This window comes from Phaseolus vulgaris, chromosome 4 (genome assembly GCF_000499845.2).
Source record: "Phaseolus vulgaris cultivar G19833 chromosome 4, P. vulgaris v2.0, whole genome shotgun sequence".
NCBI lineage: Eukaryota > Viridiplantae > Streptophyta > Magnoliopsida > Fabales > Fabaceae > Phaseolus > Phaseolus vulgaris.
Window position 1 is genome coordinate 9,427,779 of NC_023756.2, and position 21,179 is coordinate 9,448,957.

General features: G+C 34.8%; 1 protein-coding gene across 2 annotated transcripts; it reads left to right on the forward strand.

Moving 5' to 3' along the window:
* The first annotated feature begins 3,680 nt into the window (after positions 1 to 3,680).
* LOC137836350 (ribulose bisphosphate carboxylase small subunit, chloroplastic 1) lies at positions 3,681 to 5,124 on the forward strand. Of its 2 annotated transcripts, none has more exons than XM_068645081.1 (3): positions 3,681 to 4,385; positions 4,485 to 4,619; positions 4,730 to 5,124. In XM_068645081.1, the coding sequence occupies exons 1-3, from the start codon at positions 4,209 to 4,211 to the stop codon at positions 4,958 to 4,960; spliced, it is 543 nt and encodes a 180-aa protein (XP_068501182.1). In that variant the 5' UTR covers positions 3,681 to 4,208; the 3' UTR covers positions 4,961 to 5,124. The 2 variants fall into 2 exon arrangements, with proteins under 2 accessions (XP_068501182.1, XP_068501183.1); XM_068645082.1 differs by having other exon boundaries at positions 4,139 to 4,385; positions 4,485 to 4,627.
* Positions 5,125 to 21,179: the final 16,055 nt, after the last annotated feature.

The window sequence follows — 21,179 nt, forward strand, 5'->3', positions numbered from 1 at the left end:
ACTAAAAGGTCCATCTTTTAGCACCTCACTAGCAACCACCAAGGAGTATGCAATGAACTCCACATAACCATACCTCTTCGGAGCTCTAATCGATCTCCTAGCTCTAAGTTTGGATAATTTGTAGTCATTAAGATGTTAATCTTCAATAGATGTAAAAAATGTTTATCATCTTCATACACATCAATTAAGCGTATATCATTTTCAGATGTATTAGACGGTCTAACAACTTCAGACTCGTCTCGTCTACTAAACTTCACCTAAATGTCAGCCTTCTTTGCATCACTACTATCAACACGATAAACATTCAAAAAACTTATGATTTGTAAGTCTATTTAGTTTCATTGAAAACGTCTATGCTAATGATACACTTCTTGAATAATGGCTTTAAAGATCATAAAAAGTGTCTGTACCGACCAGTCCTCGGATGTTGTTGACCGCTAGTAGAGGTAGGCCACGTATGCTGGGTCCCACAAGCGGCATGGGCCAGTGCCTCGCATGACACGCCTAGGGTGCCGACGAGTGGTCAGACGTCGATCACCAAGATGTGCTGATGTGTCCTCGACAGTAGAGTGAGGGCGACGTGACATCGGACATCGGTGACTCAAACAGTGAAGCTGGACCACGAGAGGTGGATCCCAGACAACACACCAGTTATCAGTAGGGAGAAACCTAGATCACGAGGGGTCCATGTGTGTGGTGTGCATAGCGCATTCAGGCGTCACACTAGTAAAGAACCACTAGAAGTGCTAAGGCCCATGAGGGTTACGTTCCAGGGGTAGCATGCATGCATGACACATGAACAACTAGGGCACTCCTAGGACGGATGACCCCAGAGATTAGGTGCACAAGTTGGTACCTAAGTGGTCATCCCGTCAAAGGTTGCACTCCAGTAAGGGAGCCTTACACGCTAGATTGCCTTAAGAGTGGGTGATAGCGGCGCTAAGGCATACCCTCAGAAACCCTAAATGTGGGTGGCGGAAACAACGGAAACCCTAGACTATATAAAGGGCAGTAATAAACCTAACAAGGTACACAACATTTACGCGATACACACACAGTTTTACACAGAGCTTTACGACTAAGATTTTTCGTGTTTCCTAGCCCCAGTATTGACTTGAGCGTCGAAGTGCAAACGACCTCTAGGGCGCCCCTTTGTCTTTGTAATTTCAGGTGTTCGATCGAAAGAAAGCACGAACGAAGGCAGAGAGAATTGGGCGTGTGATCATCGTTAGAAGTGCGAAGGCAATCAAATCAACCGACAAGAACAGTGTCCCTTCACTCCTTTTGGGTAACCAAGAAACATTCATTTAATAGCACAAGCATGTAGTTTACCTTGTCTAATATAAGCATATATAGGAAACACAACCTAATATTATCAGATAATCAAGGTTGGGGGATGTTCTGACCAGACTTCCTCAAAAGTCTTCATGTCTAGAGCAGTTGATGAACATCTGTTTTATCATATATGCAACAATAATATTAGATTGAATCCAAAAATTCTTTGCAACTCCAACACTGAATGTCATGCACCTCACTTGTTTCAAATAGTCCTATTAAATCTTTATGCAAGGCCATTATGTTGAAGAGTCTGTACAATCGTTCGATGTCTCACTATACCCTACTCTATGTAGAAGGTTTTAAATAGTTCAGAAAATAAATCAAAACCATTATCGATTATGAACTTCTTTATAGTCTACTATCTGATTGTCCAGCAAAAACTCCCAACTTTTGAAGTTCTCAAATGCTTCGTCTTTGATGTTTTGAGGGTAAACCCATAACTTCCTCCAACAATCAATAAAAAGTATCTAGCACCTAAGTATAATGGAGTAGGAGATAGACCCCATATATCAACATGAACATAATCAATGGTCCTCTTCGTCCTTTGTTGACCCATACTAAAATGGATTTTACAAGGTTTTTCCTGGATGTAGTCTTCACAGAATGCCAATTGATCAATCTATCACTCCCCAACAAGCCTTGTTTGTCTAATTCCACTAAGTCCTTCTCGCTTACATGTCCTAACCTTTTGTCCCATAACTTTGTACTGGAGTAGACAATCCTTTCAGCAATAGAGACTAACTCAGATACTGCAACACCTTTCAAGACATACAAGTCATTCTTTCCTACACCCTTCATGACTCCATGGCCCCATCAACACCTTTAACACCCCTTTCATATTTTGAATAATACCTTTTTTTTTGAAGTTCACCAAGGGATATTAAGTTTTGTTTGATGATAGATATATACTTAACTTCTTCTAGTATTCTCTTCCACCATGCAGACAAAACTTAACCGTTCCAATGTCAGTCATCTTACAAAACTTGTTATCACCAAGGAACATATCTGCCTTCAAGTTTTGCAAACTGTTGGAACCATAGACATCTATGTGTCATGTGAAACAAACAGTTAGAGTTCATGACCCATTCACAACCATCAGCACGACTTGACACCAAAGGGACCTTTGATGATTCATAATCGTCTTCAATCAAAGTTGTTTAACCAGATATAGATTGTTTACCAAACCCAAACCTTCTACCAGGATTAAAACCTTCTTTTTTCTCTAAGGACGATACTTTCTTGTGTGACCTTCCTTCTTACATTGGTAACACATGCAGAAATTTACTACTTTCTCGTCATGAGTCTTGGAATTCGACCTCCATCTAACCCGTCCTCATAACTCAAAGATTGCTTATTGTAAAATTTTAATGGTTTTGTTTGAATAAGGAATTCAGTGCATTGAGAAGGTGCTGAAGAGGGAGGAAGTATGTGGGAGGTGCATGATTTTAAATGGGAAGGAATGATTAAAAGAGATATAAATTGGCTGTCAATGATGAAGGATTTCTATAGGGTTGTGTTAGTAAATTTGAAAATTGTATTCTGTTGATATTTTCTGCACACCAATCATGCTAGATGCCCAATGGTTCCTTTTTTATATATTCTATGATTCCATACTCACCTTCAATACATGTTTTTTTTTTAAAAAAAAGGTTTGAACAATTAACTGAGTTGAATAGTAGTAAAAGCATGAAGTGTTTTGTTTTTGTTTTGTGGGGATGTATGAATAAGAAAAATCATTACAACCAGACAAAGATGTAACTCAGAAGAAAGAGTAATAAGTCTATTTGCAAGAACATAACCGTGCTAAAATCCTTTGAAAATACACTGGAACTAGCTGATAATTTTACAGTTTCCAGTGGTGCAATTCTCAACCATTAACCAATTTTATCTAAAACTATCAGCTTTCCAGTCATGAACCTCCATACCGAAAATTTGTCGCCTATTTCTTTTATTGGCAGTGGCTTTTGTCATATTTTGCCAGGCTAAATTATAACAGTATCACACTCTTTGAACTTCATTTAATACCTTTGAATATTGTGTTTTATAGTTATCTCATGGAATGTATTTTAAGATAAGGTTGTTGTGAATTGTTTGGTTGAGTGCATGGATTTACTGATGACCATAGCTATTTGTGGATATTATGTTTTCAAAATGTATGCTTGGTCATTAATCAACCAAGAATGATAAGCCCCATCATCTACTACCCCTTCTATACCATATACATATTTTGCTTATCTACATTGCAATTCTTGCTAAACAAATCTAGCAGATAACATGCAAACTAATGAACTTTTTTAGTAATATTATAAAAATCAGCCAGAGTAAGCTGAAGAGAGAAACACGTTTTCAGCTATAAAACAAAAGGGATAAGAGTGTCAGTTGAGTGATATGGTTCTATTTTTATTTTTTTTAATTCAAAATCACCTTTAAAATATAAAACATTACTGTAGGAAAAGGACAAAGGGTATTCACCATAAAAGAGAAATGGTCACAAAATATGTAAGGTAAATATGGAATGAGGGCACAGTGCAAACTACTCACAAATAACCTCAACTCCACCAGCATCACACATTTACATTCTTCCAAGGAAGAGATAAGATAATGGAGCTCCTCCACGTGTCACTTCCACATGGTACCTAAGGATAAGGCTAGCTTTCAAAATTTTGCTGACTCGTGTGGCCAGTATGCTGTAATGTCATCACTTATAGAATCCGACGGTTGTAACATCTCAGCAAGCAATCCCCTCCATCTCACACCATTGGATCAGTACTATACAAATGATAGTATTATATAAAGCAAGTAGGAGCAGAAGCTTGGGCATCTAGCAGCAGAACAGCAAGTGATTCAGAAGTAAGAAGAAGAAGAAGGAAATGGCTTCTTCAATGATCTCCTCCCCCGCTGTGACGACCGTTAACCGTGCCGGTGCCGGTGCCGGTATGGTGGCTCCTTTCACTGGGCTGAAGTCCCTGGGAGGGTTCCCAAGCAGGAAGATGAACAATGATATTACTTCCGTTGCGAACAACGGTGGAAGAGTGCAATGCATTCAGGTAAGAGAAGATATTTATGTGATAGGAAAATGTGAAGATTTGGAAGTTGGTTGGTTAGTTAGTTTGTTAACTGAATTATGATGGAAATGAAATGAGTAGGTGTGGCCAACAGTTGGGAAGAAGAAGTTCGAGACTCTTTCGTACCTGCCACCCCTGACAAAAGAACAATTGGCAAAGGAAGTAGACTACCTTCTTCGGAAAGGATGGGTTCCGTGCTTGGAATTCGAATTGGAGGTGAATTTGTTGAATTGAATTGAAAGGGTTATTATGGTTAATTTATGAATGAATGAATGAATGAATGAATGATGTTGATGTTTGTGTTTGATGTTGATGTGTGTTGATAGCATGGTTTCGTGTACCGTGAACACAACAAGTCACCTGGATACTATGATGGAAGGTACTGGACGATGTGGAAGCTGCCTATGTTTGGGTGCACTGATTCTTCTCAGGTGTTGAAGGAGCTTTACGAGGCTCAGACTGCTCATCCCGATGGTTTCATCCGTATCATTGGATTTGACAACGTTCGTCAAGTGCAGTGCATCAGTTTCATTGCCTACAAGCCACCAGGCTACTAAGTCTCCAAAATTTCCCACTTTGTTTGTTTGTACTTAAACCAAACTTTCATTTGTTTTTGCATTTTGAGATTTCATCTTCCTGTAATTTTGGTTTCTGTTTTCGGACTTCATTGGAAATGAATGGATGAGAACTAATGAATAAGCTGTTGTGTTGTGTTGTGTCATTTTGTTCTAAAATAACTTCAAGAACTCAATTCTCCTTGCATCCCCCTCTTGTGGGTTGAAATTTACTTTCTAATAATTTAATGTTTTTTCTTAATGATGTTTAACAGCATAGTTGAGCTTGGCCTAACTTTGTCACACATCTGAATGTTCTACTTTATACTTTAGTTCTCCAAGAAATGAAGTTCATTACTTAAATTTAAGAACATGTTGCTAGGAAGCTACTGAACTAAATGAATCCCATAATTCTTGGAAGCACAGATATTTTGTATAGTATATAGCAACAAACAACTACCAAACCGTTTTGTTAATTATGTGAAAAGAAAGAGATATCAGATTCAATTTTTTGTTGGTTTCAGAAACTATTCTTTCCAAGAAATAGCCAGTAAACCATTTTGATTTTGCCATTTCTAATTCTCCTGACTGCAATTTTCAAATTATGATTTGGAAAACGCACAGATAAACACAATCAGATTTGGTCATGCTCTGGTAACAGTACAATTTTTCTGGAATTGTGAGAATCTGATACATAGCTCGCGATTAATCTCAACATGTTTGTAACAAGTTGGTATGAAGTTTAGCGACTTGTGAGTAGTAACAGGTAACTTATCTCAACACCTTTTAGGTTGCATTGATAATGCTTGGACCCTTTTGATAGTTACATTTGTGAACAAGGATACTAGAGAAGAAGATAAGTTTCACCTCCTTTACTCTCGTGACCACATCACACATATTCAAAGTCAATAGAGAATATACAAATCTATGAGATTTTATTCAAAATTTGTTTGTGATGTGAATACTTACCCTAGAAGCAAGTTTTGTCAAATTTACTGTTTCATAATTTTTTTTTTTTAATATTAATTCTTCATCAATCCAATTCTTAAATTGAAAATTAAGTAGATTAAATAGGGGAACTTCAATTAACATTATGTTATCCCCAATGGAATTGAATATAGATAATTATAAACTTAATATCTTATATTATGCTGAATTTGAATAATATAGATGCTGGCTTTGTAAATGATTCTGAACTCAAATTCTAATAAAAATTCAGTTTGATCCATTTGAGTTGACAGTGAATCTTTGTGTTTTTTTTATTTGTTTTCAAAACAAAATATATTTTACTAAAATGGAAGTAAAAGAGATTTTAACACAACGAAAAAATTTATCAATCTAATATTTTTTATTACAAAAATATTTATAGTATTTCACTGTGACTGTTTTTATTGTCTGAAGATCATCACTCCACCATAGTCAATTATTGTTATTAGAGTAATTATTGTTGTTATTATAGTTACTATTATTTTAACATATCATTAAATTCCTTGAAGACCATCAAATCAGGGACCTTAGAGATAGGATTATTAGAATGGTGATATGTTCTCCAATGCTAGGTGGGGTGATTCTACATGCGAGTCAATTTTGGTAAGTCAATTTTAATAGAAATGATTTAAATAGGATGAAGTTTGAATATTTTATTAGTTATGTTTAAAAATTTATAAATATTTTTTTTAACTATTTAAACTTAATTTTATAAATATTTATAAAACATATTTTTATGTCTGTCTTACTCATGTTAGTAAAGAGGAGAACACAACTAACGGATTATATTTGTGTTTAGAGTAAGTTTCTTACGTATTTCTATTTTTCTTGGGTTGGTTGCATGTTTGGTAGTTTGTATGTGTAGTTTTATGGGAAAATATAAACTTTTGTTAGTCTAGAATTTTTTGTTGACATGATTGAACTTCTGGTGTTAAAACATGTTAGAGTTTTGTTCAGAATAACTAGAATTTTAGGTAAGGAAAACCAATTAAAATTATCAGGTGAAAGATTTGGACTGTGTTGATGTGACTTGGTCACAATGGACTTTGTCCATGGATAGTATATTGGTGATGTGAATTTATTGAATTGTTTTATTTTGATAGGTAAAAATAAATCATAGTGAGAATTATGAGATTATGATAGTGATTTGTAACTATGATAATTGTTTTGATAACTTGTATGTGTTATCCCATAAAAGTTCATGTGGTGGATCAAAGTATATACTTGAAAACTTGCTTATGTTTAGTTGAAATGGTTATTAGTTTTATAATTGAAATTAAAACCCAAAAATGAAAAACCTATTATGATTTTGAGATGTTTGGATTTAATAAGCTTGTTGCATGGGGATAACTTCAACCAATTTGATGTTGAGTAGGAAAACTTTTATACTTTACTTATTTATGAAGGTTAGAACATGTTAGTTCTAGTTTGATAATTTGGCACAATTCTTACGCAAGTTTGCAAGTCTTTCGTCGCTTAACAAAAATTTTGCCATGAGGAGGGTTCAATTTAGGATGATTTCTACTCAAATAAAATCTCCTAATAAAAAGAGTTCAATACAAATCAATTTTCACGTGAACAAGGTTTCTATTGCATAAGTAATGAAAATTTCTGCTTAAGCTAAAAAGCTTAAAAAATAAAAACAAATAAAAATTTTAAGGCTTTAAAAGGGTGTTTCTTTGATTAAAAAATATAATATTGTATTTATATATTTTTATAGGAAATATTAAAGTATATAATTATTTTATTTGTTTTATTTTATTAGATTAAGTATGTTGTATATAAATTGTAACAATGAGTGATCAGTTCCCAAGTGTAAATTGATGCGATTTGAGGTTCAGGATGTAAATGTGAACAAGGTGTTTACCAAAGAGGTAACATTATGTGTTGTACAATGATTAATGCACTCTTGAATATGACGGTGTTTTTAAAGGGATCACTACTATAAAAAGGTGTTTAGACTATGATTTTAAAGTCGTTAGGTGACGGTTTTAAAATCGTAGTCTATGAAGATGTCGTCTATAATTATTTAATATAGACAACGACTTTAGTCATCATCTATATTTTTTTTATATATGTGACGATTGTTGTCTGAATCGTCGCCTATTTTTATCTTATAGGCAACCATTACTTGATCAATCGTCGCCCAACCTATGACATATAAACAATTTAGAGAGGGAAGCATAGGTGATGATTGTTGTATGCATCGTCATCTATGTTGTTGTTGTGTATGAAAAAAGACGTATATAGGCGACAATTATAGTTAACATCATTGCCTATTATGCCTTATAGACTACAGTTTTGAAAAAAATCGTCACCTATGATTGTTTATTTATTAAAATACAGTTTGTTTATTACGCTTCCTCCTCTTATTTAACCTGTATTGTTTAAAATCCCAACCAGATTCAATAATAATGCAAAAAAACATATAAATACACTAATTCATATAAACCAAAACTAAAACTAAATCATATAAACTAAAACTAAAACTAAACATCATTTATCCTAGTGTTTTAAAATCTAATGAAGTATGTGGCCCAAGCGTTCCTCACATTGTCCATTGATTCTAAATCCAATGGTTGAGCATCCATAAAATACTGCATCACATAATAAGTTCAAATTAGTCCATAAACTACACACATAGTTTTATATAAAAAAAAATTGTTAAACATGAGACCTAATACCAATCTTTGTCAATTTCGGCCTTACCATGACTGTCATCCATTGCATTTAATAGTCACATTCATACCCTCCCTTTTGTTTATTGCACTACAATCCAATATTAAATAAAACTTAATAATGATATTTATTTCACTTAGGAAATTAATAATGAAAATTAGAAAACCTTTAGGTGCAATCATGTAAGCTTCTAGAACTTTGCACTTGGTTGACCTCTCAATATTTTATATCCACTATATGAGCTACATAATAAAAAAACACAAGTTAGGAAACATTTCAGTAATAAAATGACATAAGTTAATAATTTAATTACCAATTGACTATTTGCTTCAGATACGCAGGTGGCTTCTTGTTTAATTAGCAAAACCATGCAACAATGTGATCATTTAGAGATATCATATGTAATTGCCAGTGATGTTTGTATTGAAAAACCCATTAGTATAACTACAACTGATGAAATACTAATAATTGACAACTTAAAATTTGTACTTACTCATTAATATAAGGGGTAAAATATGTATGTTTCCCCTTGTGACCAGATAGTTCGTAATGTATGAATGGGTTTCAACTATCCTATTTCTCATAAAATTAATTAATCGGGGATCCATGAATCCATAGATATCATGTTTCCTGTCATTAACACATACTCCAAACAAATACCTACAAGAATAATTAGTTAAAACATAATAAATGATTTAAATTATACAAACTAAAATTAAATAATGTTTAAGAGACTTGCATCATCCAAAACTGAATTATAGATATATTCAACTCCTAGTTGCCAAATGCAACCTCTAAAATATCAGACATGTGTATATATAAAAGGGAGTCAGTGTTTCTTCCCAAAACAGTACCATCCCATGGAATATGCGCTGGGTTTGTACCTATAGCCACAACAACCTCTAATAATGAGGCTATAAGATTGTCGATAGAAATAGTTTTCTTCTTTATCTGCGAACTTGGTTTTCGACGGGGTTGCTACAAAATAAACAACATTTTCATTAAATTAAATATACAAATGTATTCATACATAAATAAAAATTAATAATTACAGTTTATTATCTTACTAAGGGTTCAAGAATACACCAAACAAGGTGTCTGGCCCAAGCCATGAATGTCTAAAATGTTTGTGGCATAGTAGTTACCTCATTTGTTGGCATAGAAACTAGAGCATCAACAAGAACTTGTACTATCTCCATCGTGACCTTCACCTTATCAGGGGGATCAACATTATGTAAAGTAGTGTCCCCTTCAAATACTTTCTCTTGGACCAACAACCAAGGAGTGAAATTGTCCACAGATAGCTCAAATTGGCTTATCTTGCCAATGTCATCCCTTGATGGTGCATCAGCTACACAATTCCCCATGTGCTCAATCTAATAGTGGGAGCAACAAAGGTCTGGTGGACAGGAACTGTCTATTGTGATATACTTGAGGTTTGTAGCTTCTCATGAAACTCTTGCCTCAACTGTTGAGTAACCTATTGAGTAACCTTCTCAATAACCTGATTTGTCACTTGTTTAGTGATCTCCTGCCTTAATTGAATAATCGCTTCTTAGTTGGTTGCCTCAGAGGAGGAATTTCGTGGTGTAGCTCCGAAGAACTCAAGAATGCCAAGCCCTAATCTTGTAATTGGACTATCTGTAATTGTTCAAAACTATATGCACCCGATATTTTCATATGGGTTTGCTTATATTTTTTGTGGTAGGTAGGTGGTGATGGGGGTTGATTGACCCCTGTATCATCCTCATAAGTAACAATAGGTCGTGCTTTATTCCCTTTCCCTTACAACAACTTCTTCAAGCTTATGATAACCCCCATGTGAAAATAAGTGTGGGTCACAATATGGGTTGCTATTATGATGGAATCTATTATTGCTTGTGTTTGGAATATGATTGAAGAAAACGAAAGATATGATGAAGAGAAACACCAAATTTGAAATGGAATAGGTGATTAAAGGTGTGTTGTTTAGTGTAAGGTTAAAGGGAGAGGTTTTTCCAACTTCCTTGAAGTTTCACTAGGCTTTGAGAGCATCTAGCTAAGAAAGATTGGGAGATAATTGTGTTGAAAATTCATAAACACAAATCATATATCATCCAAATCTGAATTTACAATGCACGGGCCACTTATTTATAGGCTCTCAAGGAGTAGTAGGGGTGTCCCATAAGCTACCTCAACCTTAGTTAAGCTAACTTAACTATGATGAAGCTTAGGAGTTTTAAGGTGACCATTCCTGCTCAAGAAGGAGCTTTTATAAACCTTTGCTTGAGTCAAGTTAAGGTTTCTAGAGTGTCTTTGATTTATTTTTATCTTATTGGTTGTGTGTGATGGCTTGGGAGGTAAGGATGGTCCTCCATCAGCCGCCCCCCCCCCCCCCCCTCAAAAGCATTTGTCCTCAAATCTAGTTCAGGGTGCCACCTTATTGTTGTGCTTTGTGATTATCCTTCTCCATGATAAAAAAAAAACTAACCTATAGAAAACAATGAAATAGTAGAAGACATGATATTTGTTCAGAAAATTTAAAAATAAGAATACAAGAAAGGACGTTCCTTTTAAGGACTATGTACTCCTTACCTGTCACGTAGACAAAATTGACCCAAGGAGTACTGTGGGTTTTGGTTGATTGCATTGCTAAAAAGGTCATAATATTTGCTCCTGATTCTAATGAGTTTCTCAGAGTTTCAAAGTGTGTTTCAGCAAAGGACATGTGGGACACTCTTGAAAGCACTCATGAAGGATCAAGTGGAACTGTTTGGAATGATAATGACATATCTTCTTCTGGTTGTAGGTTTACCCTTTTGAACAATCAGTTGAAAAATAAAAACAACTGGTTGGAAAATATAGTCAAAATCTTGGAAGAAGAATTAAACAAATAAAAAACTGATTTTGAAAACTTGGAAATGATTTATCAAAATTCTTCTCGCAAGTGTGATTCTACTTCTTGTGAAAACTGTGAATCTCTTCAAAATAAAGTTTTGTATCATATGAAAACTGTAGATAAACTTTCTAAAGAAAAATCCAACTTTGAGAATGTACTTTCATCTCAAAACTGTGTTTTTGGAAAATCTGGACTTGTTTTTAATCCACAGAGAAAAAACAGTGGCTTTTTCAAAACCTTTTCAACCATTGTAGAAAAACAACCGATTGAAAAGTCGAAACAACCGGTTGTTTCTTGCTTCTTCTGTATGAGAAAGGGTCACTCAGTCACGTTTTGTAAAATTTGAAAAAAATTTGTTCCCAGGGGTATTTTGAAATGGGTTCCTAAGAATCCTAAGGTTCCTAATAACCAAGTTAACCTCTATTGACCCAAATTTGTTAGGGGACCAAACCTTGCCACCTGATTTTGTCTTTTGCAGGATTCCTTGATGAAAAGCAAGCATATGTGGTACCTGGACAATGGCTATTCCAAACACATGACAAGAGATATATCCAAGTTTGTCAACATCATCCTCAAGCAAGAAGGTCATGTTACCTATGGGATAACAACAAAAGGAAGATTCTTGGGAAAGGCATTATAGGAAATGAAAACAACTTCTTGATTCATGATGTTCTACACGTGGAAGGACTCAAGCATAATCTTCTCAGCATAAGCCAATTGTGTGATAGAGGGTATCAAGTGACCTTCAAACCTAACAATTGTGAGATTCCTCTATCCAATTCACAGGAAGTGCTACTGGTTGGTAAAAGAGGTAATAATGTTTACCTTCTTGACATATCAAATCCCACATCTCTTGACTGTCTTTTAACCAAGCATGAGGAATCATGGCTTTGGCATAGAAGAATTTCTCATATTCATATGCATCACTTGAACAAACTGATAGCTAATGATCTTGTTGTAGGGCTACCTAAGCTTAAGTTTAAAAAAGATCATGTATGTGAAGCTTGCCAAAAAGGGAAACAAACTAAACATTCCTCTAAACTGAAAAATATGGTATCCACTTCAAAACCCCTTGAGCTTCTTCACATGGATCTGTTTGGTCCCTCAAGGACAATGAGTCTTGGTGGGAATTATTATGCTCTTGTTGTGGTTGATGATTTTTCCAGGTTCACATGGACAATGTTTCTGGAGTCAAAAAGCAATGCCTTCTCTGCATTCAAGAACTAGCTAAGAGGTTGTAGAATACATGTTGCAACAACATATGTGTTATCCGTAGTGATAATGGAGGAGAATTTCATAATGAAAATTTCAGCTCCTTTTGTGAAAAGCTTTGTATCTTCCACAATTTCTCTGCTCCAAGAACACCTCAGTAGAATGGTGTGGTGGAAAGAAAGAACAGATCGCTTGAAGAACTGGCCAGGAAAATATTGAGTGAATCATCCTTGCCAAAATACTTTTGGGCAGATGTTATAAGTACTGAATGCTATGTGATGAATTGGGTTCTCATCATGCCTATCTTAAAGAAGACTCCATATGAACTGCTTAATGGAAGGAAACCCAATATAGGTCATCTAAAGGTATTTTGGATGTAAGTGTTATATTCTGAATAATGGTAAAGAAAATCTTGTAAAATTTGATGAGAAAGCAGACAATGGTATTTGTCTTGGTTACTCTTTATCTAGTCATGCTTATAGGGTTTATAATAAAAAACTCATGACTGTAAAGGAATCTATACATGTTGTATTTGATGAAACTAACCCTGCAAAACAAAGTTCCTTGAGGAATTGTGCAGAAGAAGATGAGCAAAACATCTTTCTAAAGAATTTGGAAACCTGTCCAGAAAAACAATCAATTGATTATGCGAATCAACCGATTGATATTCTTCAACTAGAGGAGCTACCCAAGGAATGGAGGATTCCAAGAGACGTCTCTGTGGAAAACATAATCGGAGATATTAATAAAGGAGTTTCTACACGAAGAACCATAGCAAACTACTGCAGACACATGGCCTTAATCTCTCAAGTTGAACCCAAATCAGTTGATGAAGCTCTCAAGGATGTGATTTGGACTGTTGTTATGCATGAGGAGCTAAATCAATTCATCAGTAATGATGTGTCACTCCTGGTCCCAAAATAGATCATATGAACATCATTGGGACGAAATGGGTGTTCAGAAACAAGGTTGATGAATCAGGGGTGATAACAAGGAACAAAGCAAAACTTGTTGCACTAGTGGCCAGATTGGAAGTTGTAAGGTTGTTGCTAGCCTTTTCTTCCATGAGCGGGTTAAAATTGTTCCAAATGGATGTGAAGAGTGCCTTCCTTAACATAGTTATCAATGAAGAGGTCTTTGTCTCACAACCACCCGGGTTTGTAGATCATCAACATCCCAAGCATGTATAGAAGCTGAAAAAGGCCTTGTATGGTCTTAAGCAAGCTCCAAGGCAGTGGAATGAGAGGTTAAGTAACTTCCTCTTGTCTCATGACTATGAAAGAAGGAAGGTTGGCAAAACTCTCTTTATCAAAAAATCAAATTCTGCCATTATTTTAGTCCAAATATATGTTGATGACATTATTTTTGGTGCTACTAATGATAGCTTGTGTAAAGAATTTGTGGTAGCTATGCAAGGAGAATTTGAAATGTCGATGATGGGAGAGTTCTCCTTCTTCTTGGGACTAAGGTCCAACAATCAAAGGATGGCATCTTCTAAGTCAATCCAAGTATTGTAAGGAAATTCTCAAAAGTTTTGAAATGGTGCAGTGTAAAGAAGCAACTACACCTATGTCCACAAGTTTTATCATGGTTTAAATTCTGCTGCTTCCATGCTCTTGTTCACCATAGTTCTGCTGCAGACAAGTCTAATTTTGGCACTGGTTTTTATGGTTATTTGTCTGGTTTTTCTGCTTAAAGGCTTATGCAGAAAACTGGTTTTGTGTGCCTTGGTATCCTGCTGGTATACTTGCTTTGTATATGCACAAATTCTGTTTTGCAGGACTTTTCAAGTTCAAAAACAACAACACAAACAAACCAGGGATTTGTCTTCATCAAATAGGGGGGAGATTGTTGACCAAGATGCTTTGATGTCTCCAAATCCAAGAGGAAAGCTTGAAGACCTTGTTGTTGGGTGTGTGTGTGTGTTGTCTAGTTGTTTGAAACTTGTTAATTCACTCCTTAAGCTGATCCAAGTTCATTTGAATCTTTAACCTTTTGAAAAGATGGGTTTTATAAAAAGCTGTTGAAATTTCAACAGGTTGTTTTTCGAAACAACAGGTTGTTTTACCTTAGTAGTTTTTGAAAAGGTTTTGAAAAGCTTGACTTTGCTGTCAAAGTCAATTCAACCGATTGTTTCGACAAAACAATCGATTGTTTTTCTGATAAACTTAACAGAATTCTGTTAAGTGGTTTTAATATGTTTTAAATGATCCTAACTACCTTGATTCCTTTATTAAATGCTTTTGACCACTTGGTTGGTCCATATAAATGTGGTTTTACACTCCTAATCTTAGAGTAAGAAAAAGAGTGTATCAAAAATAGTTTTTCCAAGATTTGAAAGAGCTTTGGATCATTCTTAAGTGTGTGGAATAGGATTGGGTTGTATTCTGAACTTTAAGCTTTGTAATACCCAGGTGTATTCTATTCCCTTATTCCTTGATTACTGTATTTTTGTATTTATGTTGCCAAGGAGTGTTTGTGTGTTCTTGAGGTGTTCAAGATCAACACTCTTGGGGTGGTTTGCCAAAGGTAATGTGTTTCTTGAGGGGTTCAAGGTCACTACTTTGGTGTCTGGTGTTTGTAATATGGTTTTGATTGCATGGTGGATTACCCAGTGGTTTCTGGGGTCTGGATGTAGCTCTTGGTGTAAGAGTGAACCAGTATAAATCTGTTTGTGTGATTTTATCTTTCCCTAATCTTAGAGATATCTATTTTAAGTTGTTTTTATTAACTGCTGATAAAAACAACCGGTTCAATCGCAAAAACAATCGGTTGATTTTCTGGAAATCAACTAAAACAGCTTTGTGCTTTGCTGTCCTTAGTTTCTTTCTCTGTGATTCTTCATTGACCTTCATTATACCTTCAAAGTTTGCGAAAATCTTTCATAAACAATTCACCCCCCTCTTATTTAAGGCCATATATTCTAACACTAGATTCCAGTCCAATCCGAAAGAATCACACATTAAAGCTGCCAAAAGAATTCTGAAGTATCTAAAAGGCACATCCATTGTTGGGTTATGGTATCCTTATCATTGTCCTATACATTTAGTTGGATACTCTTATTCAGATTTTGAAGGATGCAAACTGGACAGGAAAAGCACAAGTGTTACTTGTCATCTACTTGGCTCCAGCCTTATCTCTTGGCATAGCAAGAAGCAAGCCTGCGTAGCACTCTCCATTACTGAAGCATAATACATTGTTGCAGAAAGCTGTTGTGCTTAGATTTTGTGGATTAAACAATAGCTTCAAGACTTTGGATTAAAAGTCAGCAAAGTACCCCTACTGTGTGACTACACATGTGCCATCAATCTCACAAAAAATCAAGTTCAGCACTCTAGGACAAAACATATTGAGATCCGACACCATTTCATAAGAGATCATGTGAGTAATGGAGACTGTGAGGTGAAGTTCATTGCAACCGAAAGGCAATTGGCAGATTTTTTCACTAAATCTTTGCCAAAGGACAGGTTCTTCTTTCTCAGAAATGAGTTAGGAATTCTTGACTCACAAACTCTCTTTTAAATGTTGTTTTTTTTATCTCTCCTTTGATTCTATTTGTGAAGAAAATAGGGGGAGAAGTTTCTGTGGTTTGTATGTTTGTATTGTGTGCTTAAATTATGTTTTAACTTGGTTTATATGCTGCTTACTTTGATTAAAATTGTTGCATAAACCTCTGCTGGATAAAATTCTTATTCGCACCTCTCTTTAACCATCTTTTCACGCTGATTTTGCTGACTTTCCTTATGGAAATCACTAAGTGAAAAATGGTTCCTTGGTGCTGATGAAATCTGGAAAGGGTTACCTCTTGTATTTGCAAATTTTGTGTTTTGCAGGTATTGACAAATTCAAACAAAACATCCCAAGCAAACCAAAGATTTGTCTTCATCAAATAGGGGGAGATTGTTGAACTTGAAGCTTTGGTGTCTCCAAATCTATGAAGTTTACTTGAAGACTACGTTGTTGCTTGAAGGCATGGGTTCTGGGTAGATTAGAATTTGTCAATCCACTCTTAGCTTGATCCAAAACTAAATCAATCATGTTCTTTAAAAGAAAAAAAAAATTCAAAATAAGTGAAAAACAACTTGTTGATTTGTCGTTTCAATCGGTTGTTTTACACTTGGTAGTTTTGGAAAGGATTTGAAAAAGCTGAAATTGGTTGACCTCAATTCGCACTTTCAATCGATTGTTTTTTTGAAAACATAACAGAATTGGTTTAATCCATTAAAACTATATTTGCTTATTTCAAATCTGTTTTAGCCCCTGATTGATAGTCTGAAATGGCTATTTTTAAGGCTATATAACTGGTTTTTGAATCTCTAATTGAGAGAGAGATCAAATTACAAAAGATCAAAGAGATTTTCTAAAGATTGCAAGATTGCTAAAAGTTTTGCATTAGTTAAGAGTGGAGTAGGTTTTGTTGTATTCATATTTTGTATCAGGTGTGATCCTTCTTATTCTTTGTTGTTCTTTAATTCATTTTGTATAAGTGTGAGAAACTGGTGTTACATCTAGGGGTTTCTGGGGACTAGATGTAGCTCATATTAAGAGTGAACCAGTATAATCCTTGTGTGTTCAATCTCTCTATCTCTCACTGCTTATAAAACTGTTTGATCTGTGATTTGTCAATCGATTGATTTGTATAAACAATCAATTGATTTTCTGGAATCAAATTAAAACAGTTTTGTTGATTGGCTTATCTGATTGCTTTTTCTGGGTTTCTGCATTAATATTCATTCTTGTTCAGAATTTGCGAAAATCTTTCATTAAGCAATTCACCCCCTCTTGTTTAAACGCCTATAAATCCAACATTAATCTCCATCATGAAAATAATGTTGCTTAAGCTTGCTTGGAATTTTGCTTATAGTAACAAGCCTTGGTCTTCTCCCCTGAAAGCCAAAGTTCTTAAATAAAAGTACAAACTTCAAATGGTTTATCGATCCCCGTCTCTTTAGTCTGCAATTAAACAGTTTTATGCTACTATACTTGACAATACTTCTTGGACTATTGGTACAGGTACTTTTAAATGGTGTTCTACTACTTCTTTAGATAATATTGTAGGGTTATCTGATGGTGCTAGCATTTCGGATACAGTCTCTCAATTTTGGAATGGTTGTGATTGGAATATTCCATTGTCTTTACAAAGCCTCATTTTTTTAATCATATCATGGTTATGGAGGCCCAGAATATTCCTAATTGGATTTTATGAGTCTGTTAGTTTCACTCTTAAATTGGCTAGGACTTTTTTCTTGAAACTAGAAGTTTCCTATGGTTTGGGTAAATTCATTTGATCTTCATATATTCTGTCTTCCAAAACTCTAGTACTCTGGAAAATTTTACATGGGCGGCTTCCTACCGATCAATAGATTCAGCATAAAGGTTATATGTTCTATGTGTACGCTTTGTGAAAAGCACGAGGAATCTATTCAACATTTATTTTTTCAATGTTTTAATGCTTTGCATATTTGAAGTTGGGTTCAAAAGTGTTGGGTTCAAAAGTGTCAAAGTTCAAGAGGGGGGTGAATTAAGCTTTTACAACTTTCACACAGATTCGGTCTTTTTGCAAAACAGAGGAAAATAATCTATTTATTTAGCAATGAACAAATTTATTTTTATTCTGCTTAGTGTATTAAGACAGTTATATCAGTTGTGTGATTTTATGATATTAAGCGAGTTGATCAGCTAGCAACGTTCACATCAATTTCCACAGAATAAAATGTGAGAGCAGAATCAATAAAATACAATTCTTGAATGCAAAGTCAAACTCTTGAATGAAACTTGTTAATTAATTGAGTTAACTTTCATAGAACAATGAACTCCAATTATGTTCAACAGCTCACATAGGTTTTCACAAAAGCTTCAAATTGATTTTCCAGAAATCAAGAACAGTAGGAACAAATCCAGAAAGAACAAATTTATTCTTAATTGAACAGATTTAATTTCTGACAGACTAACAAATGAATCAGTAAAATACAATTCTTGAATGCAAAGTCAAACTCTTGAATGAAACTTGTTAATTAATTGAGTTAACTTTCATAGAACAATGAACTCCAATTATGTTCAACAGCTCACATAGGTTTTCACAAAAGCTTCAAATTGATTTTCCAGAAATCAAGAACAGTATGAACAAATCCAGAAAGAACAAATTTATTCTTAATTGAACAGATTTAATTTCTGACAGACTAACAAATGAATCAGTAAAATAGTGCAAAGATGAAGAGAGATTGAACACAAAGAGATTGTACTGGTTCACTCAAATGAGCTACATCCAGTCTCACCTAATTCAAGGTGAAATCCACTAAAAACACAGTTCAAAACAATTACACAACCACTATTCTTGAACCTTACTAGCACATGGCACACCTTGTTGAAAAAGCCTATTTCAACACACACAACTCTTCAAGAAACCCTATCAAGAAGAGTCTTACAATCACGCTTTACAAAGAAAAAGAAAGATGAAATGAATACACCTGGAAAGAGAATGCAGAAATATGACTTAGACCAGTAGAACAGATTGCACACATTGTGACAACACCTCCAACTAAACCTTAAAACCAAGCAAGAACAAGCACAATTTCTAATTTTGAAAAATCTTTCAAGCACACGTACTCATTCTCTTAAAATACTCAATCTCTATTGTAAAACTTGTTTTCTCAACAACTACTTTAAGTCAGAACCATTTCTCTTTTTATAAGAGACATTTTATAATAGACTTTTAAAAAAGCAGTTAAAGTAGTTATAAAAAGAACATATTGAAAATAAAATGAATAGATTTATTTTCGAAAGCAAAGAGAGTTTTTGAAAGGTTGCAATTTAGTTACATGAGTCTTAGCCAAGCTTCTTAGTGCAAAGATAAAGATGTGGAAAGCACTTATGAACCAGGCACCAGACTAAAAAGAATCTATTCATTTAAGGAAGACAAATTCATTTTCAAAAAGATAACTAGAGATATTTGAACAGATAAAACACAGTCATTTTTTATAGCATGAAGACTGAGTCAAGATTCTTGATGCACAAAACAAGGTTATCAAAAACTTTTAACAAAACATCAGGTTAATAAAGAATCTATTCATTTAAGAAAGAACAGATTCCTTTTCTGTGCAGTAAAGAGTATTTTGGTAAAACATGTGAAAAACATTTTTAGAAAACATTGTGCTTGCTCTTATCACATGGTTAAGGGTTAAGAGGTGGGTCAGAAGCAAAAACTCACTTTAAACAACCACTAATCTATGCCTAGAACAACAACAAATGCAAATACAAGCTTCAAAGCGAAGTACACAATTGAATTCATCAAACACATTATCTTGAAGGGGCAACATTCATCTTCAACAATCTCCCCCTGTTTGATGGAGAGAAAACCCCATAGCTCAGTTGCTTTGAAGAGAGATCAACACTTGTACTACACCAAATACCAAAATACAAAAGCTAAAAGTAATCATAGCATAAACCAGATTTAGGGCCTAGAGTGTAACTCCCTGTATCACCTAGCATCACCTAGCATCACCTAGCATGGTTAGCCTATTTTTCCCCCTTTGGATTCATCAAACAACATTTTGGCATAGAGAAATAAAAAACCAGATAAAAGCCAACCATAACAATCCAGAAAACAATACAAATTGTTCAACAGATTACAGAAATATAAACTAGGTGAAAGATAAACATAGAAACAAGGCACTTATACTACTTGTAGTACAGTTCTGCCAACTGCACCTAAACTTCTTCAATTTGATGATCGAGATGCTGGAACCTGGCTTGAGTTGCCTCGAAATAGGTCTTTTGCTCCTCTAACAGTGCATCAAGTCGAGACAGGACTTGCCTCTCAAACATGGACATGGGTTCACATATGTATTCTGGAGCTTGATAGGCAATAAGAGCGTTGTGGTGAGTTGCAGCAACATCTTCATTCATTAATTGTGGTGCCGATGATTCTCCTCTATATTCTGTAGAAGGAGATCTCATTCTTTGACTCCTAACATGGTCAGCAGGGGATTCCATCCTGTGTGATGAAGTGTGATGAACTTCATAGCAAGACTATTCTGCAGCTTACACAGTATCATCTTCCATAGGCACTGCATCATCTCCCTCATCATTGTTGAGATTTAAACCTCCACGTTCCTCCCTGTGAGTCTTGCTTTTGAGAAACACCCAACAGTCATCTACTTTGTGAAATCTCATCTTTAGGAGAGTTGAATTATCAATCTCACTCACAACTTTGATGGTCTCATTCCTCTCATTAGTAGTGTCAATACCAAAATGATCAATTAATTTTGACACAAGAATAGCATAAGGAAATCTGTAATCAGTTAACCTTTTCGATTTCAACATATGCTCCATGATAATGTATACCCAGTTACTTTGATCAGATTCATAATGCAATAAAGGAGGATTAAATCTTCTTCATGCAAAACCGCATGATTAGTGCCTCTAGGAATAAGTTGCCATGCAATGATGTAGACAATTAATCTTGGA